The sequence below is a fragment of the Myotis lucifugus genome, unplaced genomic scaffold (genome assembly GCF_000147115.1).
Source record: "Myotis lucifugus unplaced genomic scaffold, Myoluc2.0 scaffold_3737, whole genome shotgun sequence".
Lineage (NCBI taxonomy): Eukaryota > Metazoa > Chordata > Mammalia > Chiroptera > Vespertilionidae > Myotis > Myotis lucifugus.
The window spans coordinates 1-14262 of NW_005874785.1; the positions used below are offsets into that span (position 1 = coordinate 1).

The 14262-nt window shown below is 45.6% G+C and overlaps 1 protein-coding gene across 1 annotated transcript; it reads left to right on the forward strand.

Moving 5' to 3' along the window:
* Positions 1–1639: 1639 nt before the first annotated feature.
* On the forward strand, positions 1640–14256 carry LOC102424084 (membrane-associated guanylate kinase, WW and PDZ domain-containing protein 1-like; the record flags this gene model as incomplete). The annotated part of the gene is made up of 5 exons (XM_006108825.3): positions 1640–1697; positions 4053–4159; positions 6004–6096; positions 13077–13259; positions 13993–14256. Coding segments are annotated over 5 exons (705 nt in total), but the record flags the coding sequence as incomplete, so codon positions are not given.
* Positions 14257–14262: the final 6 nt, after the last annotated feature.

The window sequence follows — 14262 nt, forward strand, 5'->3', positions numbered from 1 at the left end:
TTTTAATTTAAATGGTAATTTCCAGTGTTGTAAGGGAAACCATTTCCCCAGCATGTGATTTGCATTAGTCCACAAGACTCTGCGTATATAAAAAATGCCAAGTTTTATCAACATCTGTAAATTGGACCTGTCTAGCCTTTTAGTGGCTTACATCTTTGAATTTTTTAAAGAAATTCAAAGACTTCTTTAAAACCTGCTCAGTGTGTGTGTGTTTTTAAATTAGAAGAAAGGGGCCAGGGAGGGGGGAACCTTGTCTTTTTGTTTGCAAACACACTGTGGAGCAGAAACCATGAAATTAATGTGTCTTGATGTGCAGCCAAATTTGAGGAAGACGTGAACTTGAAGCAATTAACCTGCGTGTCTGAGTGCACGCTCAGGACCCCACTTCAGCATGGAACCGTTGGTGGCATATGTAAGCCCTGATGAAACGGTCACTATTTAAAAATAATGGTCACGTGAGAGCATGAATTTTTAAAAATCTAGCATTTCAAAATATATTCAGTGTTTGTAAATTCCACTTAAGTGGGTTTATTTAATGGCTACTTCTAGGAATGATGACTCGCTTTGGAGCCCTGTGTTATACAAGCTTGCCTCAGCTGTGTACCCATGTATGTATCAGGTGGCTTTCAAATTAAGCCGAGTAACTGTTCTCCAACTAGACTTTGTTTAATGACACAGAACACAACCTTAGTCGCTTTTTTCACCACGTCAGCTTCTCTGGTGCAGTGGGCTTTCTCGCACTCGATTGGTGTAACAGCCCTCACTGTGACCTCGTTAGTAAAGTGCCAGCCTTTGATCTGAACCTTACAAAGTCAAGTCCAGGAGAGCACCGTCGAATTTTCAGAAAGGCACACCCACAGGGATGGCAAAGTGGGTTCACGGCTGCAGGTGACCTTCTTTTGACTTAATGAAGCCATAGTAATAGCCATAACCTGCGTGTCCTTCTCCATGCGAACAACTTGTAGGCCTACTTTTGCCCACCCCTGTGTGTGGGCCCCCCGATGCCATTTACCACCACATTTGAAGGAAATGTAGGGTAGTGAGACCTGTGTTTCTGCTTTCGTAGGCAAACTGCTGGTGAAATAGGCCGGTCCAGGTAGAGTGGTGAGGGATGGGCGCATGCATTTCAGAAACACAGCTCACTGTGGGCATGTTTGTTTGGTAGCCTTTTTATTAGGAAGGAGGAGAAAATAAGATGTACATCTTACCTTATTCCAGGAAGTGAAAAACAGCACGATGAAAAGAGCATGAAAAGTAACACATTTTTATCTAATTTTGCTTTCGTGTTAGGTAGTCTAGAAATAAAATGAGAAAACTATAAATATTTAAGATAGGAACTGGGCAAATTTTAACTACATTTTTATTAAAGTCTAATTTAATAGTTGGTTTAGAATGAAGGCACCTGGGACTGCATTTTATTACGTTTCATTTGCTTGTGCAAAATACCAGTAAATAATTGTTCTTCATGTAGAAAAAATGCACTGATAAAATAAAAATAATACTGGCTTTTCTTTTAGGATACACAGTTTTAATTGGCCTTAAGGTACTTTTATGAACTTCTTTTTGCCTAACTTGTTGAAAATCCCTAGGCTCTTTAAGAATATGCTCTTCTCTCTCTAAATGTTCTTTTATTTTTCAGAACTGCCTGCCGGTTGGGAAAAGATTGAAGACCCTGTCTATGGTATCTACTATGTAGAGTAAGTGTCCACTAATCCACACTATAGCTTGTACCCTCTGTCATCACGTACATTTATGCTGAACAGAGTTTGCCATCATTATACGGTATAAACTAAATGATAATAACATAATTTTATAGTGAAAATATATATCTATTTTAATGAATGAGAAAATATTCAGCAAATCTGAAGACAACAAATTATATTATAAGAGTCATGAGGGCCAATGCTGTGTCTTTTGTTTGCCACTACACTGCCAAGTCTCGACAGTCCTGGTGTAGGGCAGGCACTTAGTATTACTTGAATGAATGAATGAATGAATGAATGAATGAATCTCAGACAAGCAACCATTCACTAGACCAAGTGAGGAGGGCCATCTTCAGGAGGAGGACCTGTTTGCCCACTTTTTGCCCTGCCCAAGTCTGAACTGCTCAGTAATTACTTGATAATTCATTCAGACTTTCTAAAAGGATCAGACACATCTTAATAATGTATGAAATGTTGCCAAGATTAAGAAGGAAACTGAGAACTAGCCTAACCTGCAAGGTCCTGGTGCCTCTGTGCCTCTCCCCGGCCTGAGGACCATACACGTGGCTCCTGGTTTTCGTTTCTAAGACTCTCCCGCCCTCATCGTGACGGCTTTACTGTGCACCATTCTCTAGCAGTGGGCGTGCACTCGCCTTCCCGTCAAACCCATCAGTTAGGATGACACCCAAGAAAGTAAAGGAAACCCAAGTGATTAAACATTGAATGAATCTGCTTTATGTCATTTTCTCTGAGAAAGACGAGAGATAGCTAATAAAAGATCCTTTGAAAGAAACAAACACCATATAAATGTTCTGTCATAATCCTGCCTGGCGAGCTGTGTCCCTCCTGCTACCGCTAGGAGCTAGGTGGGTCATTTGTATAAAACCCAGTGATAAGAACATGAGGCAACAATGCCAGATCATAAAATGCTCAGCATCTTACTGTGAAAAATCCCGAGTTCAATATAGCAAGTGTCCTTGGGCATTACTCCTATCACCACCTCTTTTCCTATCAAGAGGATTGGTGACTTGGGGCATCAGAAAGGAAAATCTCTGACCTTCATAAAACAGAATTCCTTTGTGGCCGGCAGATCACCTTTCTCGCACTGTGCGGTGGGGGTTGCCTGTGTGGGGCTCACTGTGAGTTCTCCCTCAAGGAACTTGTGTATGAAAGGGAACAGGTACCGCAGCCTTGATGCAGAGGCGTGGTTGAGCGGCTATTTGTTTTCTCACTGTGCACTTTCCCTCCTTGTGTCTTAAATCCAATGCCCGGTAATGTTAGACTCTATCTTAGCATGAAATTGCCTACAAGGATCAGGAAATAAACAAGCAGTCCTACAATAAAAATCAAGGGTAATTAGTCTATCCACCCTATTTGACAAGCCTGCCTTTGGAAAAGAAATCCTGGCTTTAAAAAGAATTTTGATTCTAAATCACCATATTACCGATATGTTCCCAAACGTCTAGGGAAGTGTGATTTTCATGAAGAAAGAAAAAATCTGAATATGTTTATGCTTCTGTGTATTTAGAGAACATGTGTGTATGTACATAGGCAGATACTAAATAAGACCATGGCAAAAAACACCTGTGTATTCATATGTATGTATGTATGTATATGTGTAGGTATGTGTGTTTTGCCATGGCCTTATTAGTTTTGGGATCATCCTGGGTCTTTGTCACTTTGAACACAACCCATTGGCTTAGGTTAGCTGCCTGGGGAGTCTCTCTGACTTGTGCATTTTGGCCTATACTTTTAATCCTGACTCCATGTCTGTTGTTGCAAATAATTGACAGATGTTGTTAGAGTCCTTTTAACTTCATCATTGGGGTGAACTCTATCGTGGACAGCCACACGGCAGTTTTGGCATTATATGTTATAGACATTGTCACACCTCCATTTTAATCTCATTTCTTAATACTTCTGTAATCTATTTCTTGTTGAATGAAAGCAGTTCACCCAGCAGGTGATTCCCTGAACACTTGAGAGTCTGAGGTTTGGAAGCAGCCTCTGCACTGTTCACTAGCTAAGTTATGTTAGGCGAGTTGTTGCTTAACTGCTCAGACATTCACTGTTTTTAGTCCCTAAAATATAAATGGAAACAGGGCCTACCTCCTGGCGTTGGTGGAAGATTTTAAGATACAATGCCCGTAAATCTCACCGCACGAGGCGGGGTGCGTACAGCAGTCACACGGAGCCCGTTTTCCTCCCTCCGTCGACCTGCACGTGACACGAGATGCTCCGCGCCTCGGGCACCTGTCTGCTCGGTTCTAATCCCGGGACTTGGCCCGACTGGCATTTGCTTGTGGGATGAGACGTTTCCTAACCGGGTGCTCTCTGCTTCCGCTCCAGCCACATCAACAGGAAGACACAGTATGAGAACCCAGTTCTAGAAGCCAAACGGAAGAAGCAGCTGGAGCAGCCGCCACCGCAGCCGCAGCCGCAGCCTCCGTCCGAAGTTTGGCTTTCTGTGTGTGGTCCAGGAGCACAGGGCAGAGCCTGGGTGCCAACACACCCGTGTGGTCAGGACTGGCCTGGTGACCCAGTCCTGCGCCCGAGGACTTGATGTCCTGGGAGCAATACCGAGTTGCCAGAGCTCCCTGCCCTGGAACCAGGAGGAGGGCCCGATTCCGAGGCACCGATTGCACTTAAAATTTAGAAAGGAGCTGTCCTGAGCCTGGAGCTGAGGATTTGAGAGCTATTTATTTATTTATTTATTTATTAATATATTTTTATTTATTTCAGAGAGGAAGGAAGAGGGAGAGAGAGAGAGAAACATCAATGATGAGAGGAATCATTGGCTGGCTGCCTCCTGCACACTCCTTACTGGGTATGGAGCCCGCAACGTGGGCATGTGCCCTTGACTGGAATCGAACCCAGGACCCTTCAGTCTGCAGGCTGGTGCTCTATCCACTGAGCCAAGTCAGCTAGGGCTTGAGAGGTTTTTAAAATTACAAGTCAATTCATGCTCTTTGGAAAAATATGAACAATTCAGCAGTGTGGAGCATTAAATTCTCCCCTGCTCACTCCTAACCCGTTAATTTTTATATTCTATTTTATAAATATATCTGCTTCATTTAGTCACCTGCTTATTAGTAGATGCTTAGGCTTTTCCCAGTTTTTCATTACACTCTTAAAATAATAGACTTTAATGCACCCTCAGTGTAACATGTGAATATCAAATATATGAATGTCAAATATAACACTTCTCTTATTATAACACTGTATGTAGTAAATATAGATCATAGAATGGAAACTGGCAAACTTGTTCTAAAAATGGGCATATGGTAAATTTTGTGGGCTTGGTGGTTCATGCACTCTACTATAACCACACACACTGTCTGGAGCTGTGTGAAACAGCTATCAACATGTGAACAGTGGGCGTGCCTGTTCCCACGCAACATTACAGGTGGGCTGAAATTTAAACGTCAGGTAATTTTCATGTCATGAAATCTTCTTCTCCATAAAATATAAACGAAAGCAGGGCCCAACTCATGGCACTTATTAAAGGAGTTTGTTTCAACCATTTAAATGTGTAAAAGCCATTTTTGACTCACAAGTTGTATAATAACAGGCACTGGGCCCAATTTGGCTTTTTGGCCATAATTTGCTAACCACTTCCATAGACTGTATGAGAGAGAGAGAGAGAGAGAGAGAGAGAGAGAGAGAGAGAGGGAGAGAGATCACCTACTGAAAAGTTCTCCTTTCTACCTTAATTTCTTTTCTATTTAAAAATAACCTTTTTTAACATTTTCCCTGAGGGGGGAAGCTTGGTAGTGTTGGTGGAGCTTGGGGAATGGGAGTGCGCACTTAAGTAAGAGAGCAGAGCTGGAAGGACTCTAGGGGAATGTCAGGGGTCACTCACTGCGTTATTCCTGGGCCTCCAGGGGCGATAGGACTATAGTTAGGACCCAGGAGTATTTCAAGTTCAGAGATGACAAGAGATAGCCTCTCAGCCAACTGCTGAAACCCCTTTCCTCCCTGAGACAAGCTGGCTGAGCAGCCCGCCCATGTCTCTGTCGCATTGGGCTGAGTTCACTTCGTTTTGTGTCTTTCCTGATGTGTTTTGCTTGGTCTCACTTTGGACTCTCCAGCCAGAGAGAACTGGGGATTTATTGGTCATACCACGATATTTCTATCCGGAAAGAGAGACAGAGAGAGATATCTTGGTATTATTAATAGAGAGTGGGATCAAATGCCTTTTTTTTTTTTTTTTACGTCTTGGCCCCTGGTTTTATTGGTTTGGGCAACTTTACATTAAGAAGGTGAATCCTAAGTGAGCTATTGGTTCTCTCTCTTGCAGAATGGACAGAAGACCGGTCATCGCTCGTGCCTCCTGCTATTCCCAGCCACCCCCCAAGCAACCCAGAGCCGGCCAGGGACCCTCCCCTTCAGGGTAAGGCTTTATATAATTGCACCATTGTTTTAGCTCAAAAACCTGATATTTTAAAAGGTACTTTAAGAAGTGGAATCTTGCAACTCCCAACTCATTCCTTTGATCGTAAAAACCATGATGATTAAAATTCTAAATGCATCAGTGATCAGAAGTGTCAAAAATATTAAAAACATTGTTGTGTGAATTCCTTCAGCTCTTTGTGATGTTCTGAAAGTGACCACTACTTGTCATCAAGGATTAAACCAGGTTTCCTCAGCCTCAGCACAGACCCCTCTGTGCTGTGGGCCAAGCTGTGCCTTGTAGGGTATGGGCAGCTTCCCTGGCCTCACCCACTAGATGCCATAGCAGCCTCCTTTTGTGGCAACCAAAGGTGTCCCCGCTGGGGCGGGGGGAGGAGGGGCAAAACCGTCCCAGGGTCTCGAACCACTGGGATTTAGAGACCACAGATGTTTAACAATTGTGTAAAATAACTTGAAAACTCGGCATTAGATATTTCAAGATCCTAGTCAGCCATATTTGGTTTTAACTAAAATTTTTCTGCAACTGTAAAATGGTTGGACATGTTGTTTTAAATTCTCGTCTCTGATTCTGGCTTCGGTTTTGGCATTTACCCACATTTTACAACATTTTGTTGGGTCTCATTTGTTTGCATTCACAGAAAGTTTAAGCCCCCTGCAGAGGTTCACTTTTGAAAATTGAAAGCTCCAGAATCTTGCTACTTCAGGCCTCATTACTCTTAAATGATAGAAAAGGTTTTCGGGTTTGTTTGTTTAGTGTGTTTTGTTTTTTTAAATAAGGCGAGCATCATATTCGGTAGAGTTGAGGAACATTTGTGGTTCAGAACTGTTAAAAAGACTATAAAATTTGTTCTCTCCATTTTAAAAAAGATGTAAATAGATAAGTAGAATGATTATTTTCTATAATTTTGATTCCTCCATTATCATTTTCATAAGAAAGAAATTTCCCTTCTAGCTGATATTGTCATGAGATTAGTATTAACACCAATTTATGTAAAATAATTTCTGCTGCCTTGGATGAACTTTTTAGGATGATAATGGCTTTAATGAAGATAGCAAGTAGATAATAGCATTAATTAATATCAACAGGATTGTGCCTCCTTCATATTTTTTAAATATAATACTCCTTCAGCAGCCTCATGTTGTCATATTTCCCCTCTCCTGGTAAGTCAGCTACACTAACTTTTACGTATCTTGAACCTCTTTTCTGTTCTTAAACCAGCAAACCTTGGACCATGTCAAAGCCTTTGCATATGCTGTTCCCTCTGCAGCTGTCTTTTCCTGCCAGTGTTTGCTTTGTTAGCTTCTACTCATCTCAGGTTATGGCTAGATTCCCCTGTGACAGTCACTCTTTCCATCTTATTCTTCTCATTTTTAGAACCTAACAGTTATAATTAGTGTTTCTGTGTGTTCAGCTACTTAACAGTTGTTTCCTCTTTAGACTTTAAATCGCAGAGGCGGGGGCTGCTTTCTCGCTGTAGGGCCCTCCAAACCAGGCACACTCCTTGGGTATCTGGCATCTGCTAAAATGTATTGTGGAGTAAAAGAATATACATATGTGTAAACATACATACATGCATGCACATATACATGCACAGTAAGCAGCACAGCTTCCTTAAAGCATTGTCTTAGAGAGTAAGTCAACCAACACTTTCAAGCAGCGGTCGGCAACCTTTCGGACCTCACAGACCACCAGTGGCCTGCGGACCACCGGTTGGTGACCACTGCTTTAAAGGGTCAGGTGCTGGTGCCAAACCTTAGTGCCCCGGCTGTGGTGCGGGTCCAGAGGTACTGATCTGTGCTAGTAGCTTCCTTCTCGTTTCTAGGCCTCTTTTCCTTTTCTTTTCTCCTTTGAGTCTCTGGCCCCCACATTGGTTTAGATTAGGAGAGCTCACTGCGCCCTCACTGGGGACCTCATGATTCCTGCCCACTTCTGCCTCTCACCTCCGTGCTGAGCCCGCCTCCAGTTACACCCTCACCACAGAAGGTGTGTGTTCAGCAGTGGCCTACGCCTTTACCCAGTGGTGCCCAGAGCAGTACTGACCTGACAGAGAAGCACACACCTCAGGGTTGTTAGAAGCAGATGTGGGGCCAAGACCTGGAAGGTCCAGGTTCAGTGAGTTTAGGGCAGGCCCTCAACTTAGTCGCTTCCCAAAGCTCCCCAGGTGGTGCCCTTCCACCACAGATAGCACCACTGGCACCAGTCGGGAGACAAGGCTCTCTGAGAAAGTGGCGTGTGCACGGGCTGAACAGAGCCCCAGACTCACAGCTGTGGGTAGAGAGTGGTGTGTGCACGGGCTGAACAGAGCTCCAGACCCACAGCTGTGGGTAGGCCTGCAGACTGAAGGGTGTTGGGTTTGATTCTGGTCAAGGGCACATACCTCCGTTGCAGGTTCAATCCTCAGTCCTGGTCAGGCATGTGCAGGAGGCAACCAGTCAATGTGTCTCTCACATTGATGTTTCTCTCTGTCTCTCCCCCTCCCTTCCACTCTCTCTGAAAATCAATGGAGAAATATATCCTCGGGTGAGGATTAACAACAACAAAATGAAGCTGGAAAGGGGGCTTGGGAATGTTGGGAGGTCCTGCAGTTTCTCCTGCAGTAGAGAGTGATGTGTGCATGGGGCTGAGCAGAATGGTGTGTGCACGGGGCTGAGCAGAGCCCCAGATCCACAGCTGTGGGTAGAAAAAGCATTTCTCCCCAAAGCCCCACTAACTGTTGACCATCCCATCCTATCTAATAAAAGACAAAAAGGGTAATTAACCATACCTTCACTATGCTTCCCATTGGCTAATCAGGGCAATATGCAAATTAACCACCAACCAAGATGGCGGCCGGCAGCCACACAGCTGAAGCGAGCAGAAGCCTTGCTTGCTCCAGTGATGGAGGAAGCCAAGTTTCCCCGCCTGCTGTGGCCTGGCTCTGAGCTCTGAAAGCAACAGCTCCGAAAGGAACAAAGTTTCCATTATAGAAGCTAAACAAACCCCAGATACCTGCTTTCAGCAGGCTGTGGCCTCAGAGCTGGAGCAAGCAGAACGGCAACAAAGTTTCAATTATAAAAGGTAAATAAATCCCAGAATTAAAAAAAAGAAAAAAAGGAGAGGCTGGGAGCTTCAGTCACCAGCCAGCCTGAAAACGGCCCTCAGCCCCTCACCCAGGCTGGCCAGGCACCCCAGTGGGGACCCCCACCCTGAAGGAGGTGTGACCAGCTGCAAACAGCCATCAGCCCCTCACCCAGGCTGGCCAGGCACCCAAGCGGGACCCCCACCCTGATCTGGGACACCCTTCAGGGCAAACCAGCCGGCCCCCACCCATGCACCAGGCCTCTATCCTATCTAGTAAAAGGGTAATATGCAAACTGACCCTAACAGCAGAAAGACTGGGAATGACTGGTCACTATGACACACACTAACCACAAGGGGGCAGACGCTCAATGCAGGAGCTGCCCTCTGGTGGTCAGGGCGCTCTCACATGGGGAACTCTGCTCAGCCACAAGCCAAGCTGACGGCTGCCAGTACAGCGGTGGTGGTGGGAGCCTCTCCTGCCTCCTCAGCAGCGCTAAGGATGTCTGACTGCAGCTCAGGTCTGCTCCCCACTGGCAAGTGGACATCCCCCGAGGGCTGCCGGGCTGCCAGAGGGATGTCTGATTGCCAGCTTAGGCCCAATCCCCCGGGGAGCAGACCTAAGCCAGCAGGTGGTCATCCCCCGAGGGGCCCAGACTGCAAGAGGGCACAGGCCAGGCTGAGGGAACCCCCCCCCCCCAGTGCACAAATTTTTGTGCACCGGGCCTCTAGTAAACACAATAAAGGGGTGAATGTGAAGCCCTCTGGTCTGCCTCCCTAGGTAAGCCTTGGGAAAGGACGGCAGTGCTCTGCTCCTGCTGTGTTACGTTGAAAACATTTTAAGCTCAGAATATGCTGATAGCTTAAAAAATTCATTCAGATAAACTGACACATGTTCACATTTTAACTGCACCTATAATAAGGGTAAAAAGCTTAAACACCTGCCAAGACCTTCAGCCTTCTGAAAGACAGTTAAATCTCATTTCTTTGAGCTGTTGTTCATTCATTCACTCATTGAGCAGGAGTTTTTGGAGCAGGTAAAATGAGAAGGACAGTGTTCTACGCGCTGGGTATCAAGCAGAGGCCACACCAAGCTCACAGCTACCTGGTGGCTATATGTGCACGTGCACTGCCCCTCGTGTGTGGGTTGGGGACAGTGAGCCAAAGCACCAGGTCAATAGTGAGAGGGAGACTGTATTGGGCAGTGCTGGCCCGTTTTGCCCAGAGGTTAGAGCATTGGCCTGCGGACTGAAGGGTGTTGGGTTTGATTCTGGTCAAGGGCACATACCTCCGTTGCAGGCTCAATCCTCAATCCTGGTCAGGCATGTGCAAGAGGCAACCAGTCGATGTGTCTCTCACATTGATGTTTCTCTCTGTCTCTCCCCCTCCCTTCCACTCTCTCTGAAAATCAATGGAGAAATATATCCTCGGGTAAGGATTAACAACAACAAAATGAAGCTGGAAAGGGGGCTTGGAATGTTGGGGGGTCCTGCAGTTTCTCCTAAGGCGACCAGGAAGCCTCACTGAGGGGGTGCGGCTCCTGGGGTCCCTGCAGAGCGTACCCCTTAAGCTTTAAGGGCTCTGAGCTCCCTAGCAGCCTCTGCCTCTGCCTCAGGGGTGCCGACTGTTCACAAGGGGGTGTCTCCCTTGTCCTCAGCTCCCAGCTGATGATTGCCATGCACCTGTCTCCCCACAGCCCTGGCTGCATGGACACCCGCCTCCTGGGGCCTGGCAGATGATCTTACATGGGGAGTCCTGCCATAGGGAGTCCTGCTGCACCCTTACTTCCTGTAGCCCTGGGACAGAGCCCGCCTGTCCACTCCCAGCCAGCCAGGGCCGGCTCCAGGGAGGAGGTCGAGGAGCACTCCTATGACTCTAGGCCAGCGGTTCTCAACCTGTGGGTTGCGACCCCTTTGGGGGTCGAACGACCCTTTCACAGGGGTCGCCTAAGACCATCGGAAAACACATATAGCATATCAGATATTTACGATTCATAGCAGTAGCAAAATTACAGTTATGAAGTAGCAACGAAAATAATGTTATGGTTGGGCGTCACCACAACATGAGGAACTGTATTAAAGGGTTGCGGCATTAGGAAGGTTGAGAACCACTGCTCTAGGCAGTTTGAAAGAGCTTTTTAAGAGCCAGAAACCTTTGAAATACGCCGTTATAAATTGTATGAATGTACAGAGACCTTTTGAGAAAGGCCTTTCTTTCTGGGTGCCAGGCTCTCTCATGCCGGTCTAGGGAGACATATCCGCCTGTTGTGGTTTTGGTTTTTTAAAATAACATTTTTGATAGAAGAGAAATAGGGCACATGGGGCAGCTGTAGCAAGGACTGGAGACGGGAATTATAATTAGGAGAGTTGAAGAATCTGGGCCTTGAATTATATCCACTATTTGGGATAACCAGAGAAATTCCAGTAAATCTTTAAATTATAGAGAAATGCCCAACTAATGAAACACAGAAATTTTGGTTACTCTACAAGATGTTATTTATGAATGCTATCAAGAAAATTCAATAAAACCTTAGGTAGCATATCTGGAAGTTATTTAGCTACATACCTTTTTATTTTAAGTAAGACAACTGACCCTAACCAGTTTGGTTCAGTGGATAGAGCATCGGCCTGTGGCTTGAAGGGTCCCAGGTTCAATTCCAGTCAAGGGCATGTACCTTGGTTGCAGGCACATCTCCAGTAGGAGGTGTGCAGGAGGCAGCTGATCAATGTTTCTCATCGATGTTCCTAATTCTTTATCCCCCTCCCTTCCTCTCTGTAAAAAAATCAATAAAGTATATATTTTTAAAAATAATAAAACAACTGAATTTGGAGCTATATGGCTCTTGTAGTAACTATTTTGCTTAGTTTAGGTTTTTAAATTTTGTTGTATTTTTTTAAAATATATTTTATTAATTTTTTACAAAGAGGAAGGGAGAGAGATAGAGAGTCAGAAACATCGATGAGAGAGAAACATCGATCAGCTGCCTCCTGCACACCTCCCACTGGGGATGTGCCCGAAACCCAGGTACATGCCCTTGACCGGAATCGAACCTGGGACCCTTCAGTCCGCAAGCCGACGCTCTATCCACTGAGCCAAAACGGTTTCGGCAAATTTTGTTGTATTTTTTAAAATATTCCAAGCCACTTCTAAACTTTATTTATTTACTTATGCCAGGGATCAAGCCTGGGGCCTCATACATGCAAACCATGTGCTCTGCCACTGAGCTCACTTCCCACCCCTAAACTTTTTTTAAAACAGTAGATTTTAGCAGTGGGCATGTCCAGACTACTCAACAAAATGTTAAAAGACGCAAATTGATAGGAAAAATTCGTTTAATTTAGAATTCAAATCAAAGTAAAATTATAACTCTTTATTTTGAAAACAGTGATGGTACTATTTTATAAAATTATTCATGATCATAGTATGTTTCTTAGTATTATCTATGTATTTTCAGAGTGAGATTTCTGTTTGATTAAAAGCTAAAGATTTTGATGAATTGGTTTTACAAGTGGAAAACAAGCCTGAGGCAACACATTGGAAGCTGTATTGCCAAATATAAACTATAACAAAACACAAGACAGAAAGAAAAGTCCACTCCGCCTTCTGTGAAGGGCCGCGTGGCAGCGTGACCGCTGTCACAGCACATGAGCCGAAACCGTGCACGTGGGTCGGGTGACGGACCCCTCTCTCCTGCTCTTGCGTTTCCCTTCAGAGCTTCATGCTGACGTGTGCATGTACCACGTGCCCCTCCTCAAACTGGGAGAGACTCTCTTATGGCACCTGTGTACCCCAGTGCCCCGGCACAGGAGGGTGGAGATGACCTAGAAGTTGTAGCATTTCCTACTTTATTCACCTTTTTTACTTATCCTGACATTCCTTTACTTTTTCTTCTTTTAATCTAGGCAAACCCTTTTTTACACGAAACCCTTCTGAACTGAAAGGCAAGTTCATTCACACGAAGCTGCGGAAAAGCAGCCGTGGCTTTGGCTTCACGGTCGTCGGAGGGGACGAACCTGACGAGTTTCTGCAGATCAAGAGCCTCGTCCTGGATGGTCCCGCTGCGCTGGACGGCAAGATGGAAACAGGTGGGGCAGCAGGTGGCCGGTGCTGCTGGCACCACCCGAGACCAAACAGCAGCGGGGTTTCTGGGCTTAGTCACCTCCTCTGTGTCGGCTCCTCCACTCCGTACATGCGTTCCCGGTGGAGATGGAAACCTGTGAGGCCATGTCACCTTCGGGGAGCTCTTAGGGTGCTACTGAGTGGAGTAGAGCCGTGATTTGTGAGAGTGTAGGTCTGTTTGAATAGATGGGTTCAGAGCTTGGATTTCTGCAGTAAGGATTTTTGTTAGAAGAAAGCGCCAATGTTCTTTCAGTGACCATATCTTCTCACAGGCAGGAACCACACTGGTGCTGAACAAATGCCTTGTTAGCCATTAAAATAAGTGATAGAAGTAGTCCCTTTGTGTCCTACGATGCCACCCCCAAATCCAATTTCAGATCAGCTTCCTGTTGGTAGGCGTTTATATCATAACTACAGTCCCGATGCACGAATTCGTGCAAGAGTAGGCCTTCCTTCCCCCGGCTGCCAGCACTGGCTTCCCTCTGGCACCTGGGACCCGGGCTGCTTCCCTCCAGCCGCCGCCGGCAGGCACCCGGAGCCCGGGCTTCACTACGGCCCCAGCTTCGTCTGGTGACATCCGGAATGATGCCCGGAAGGATGTTCCGTCTAATTAGTCTATAACCCTTTTTTTATTATAGATATCGAGGTAGATTTTCTGCGTACTGTTTTTTTTAATCCCCAAACTCTTACCTTTTGCAGGAGATGTAATTGTCAGCGTGAACGACACCTGCGTTTTGGGGCACACACACGCGCAAGTTGTGAAAATCTTCCAGTCCATTCCCATCGGTGCCAGTGTGGACCTTGAACTCTGCCGAGGTTATCCGTTGCCTTTTGACCCAGATGACCCCAATACGAGTTTAGTGACCTCAGTGGCCATTTTGGATAAAGAACCAATTATCGTGAATGGGCAAGAGACCTACGATTCACCAGCTAGTCACAGCAGTAAAACAGGCAAAGTCAACGGCATGA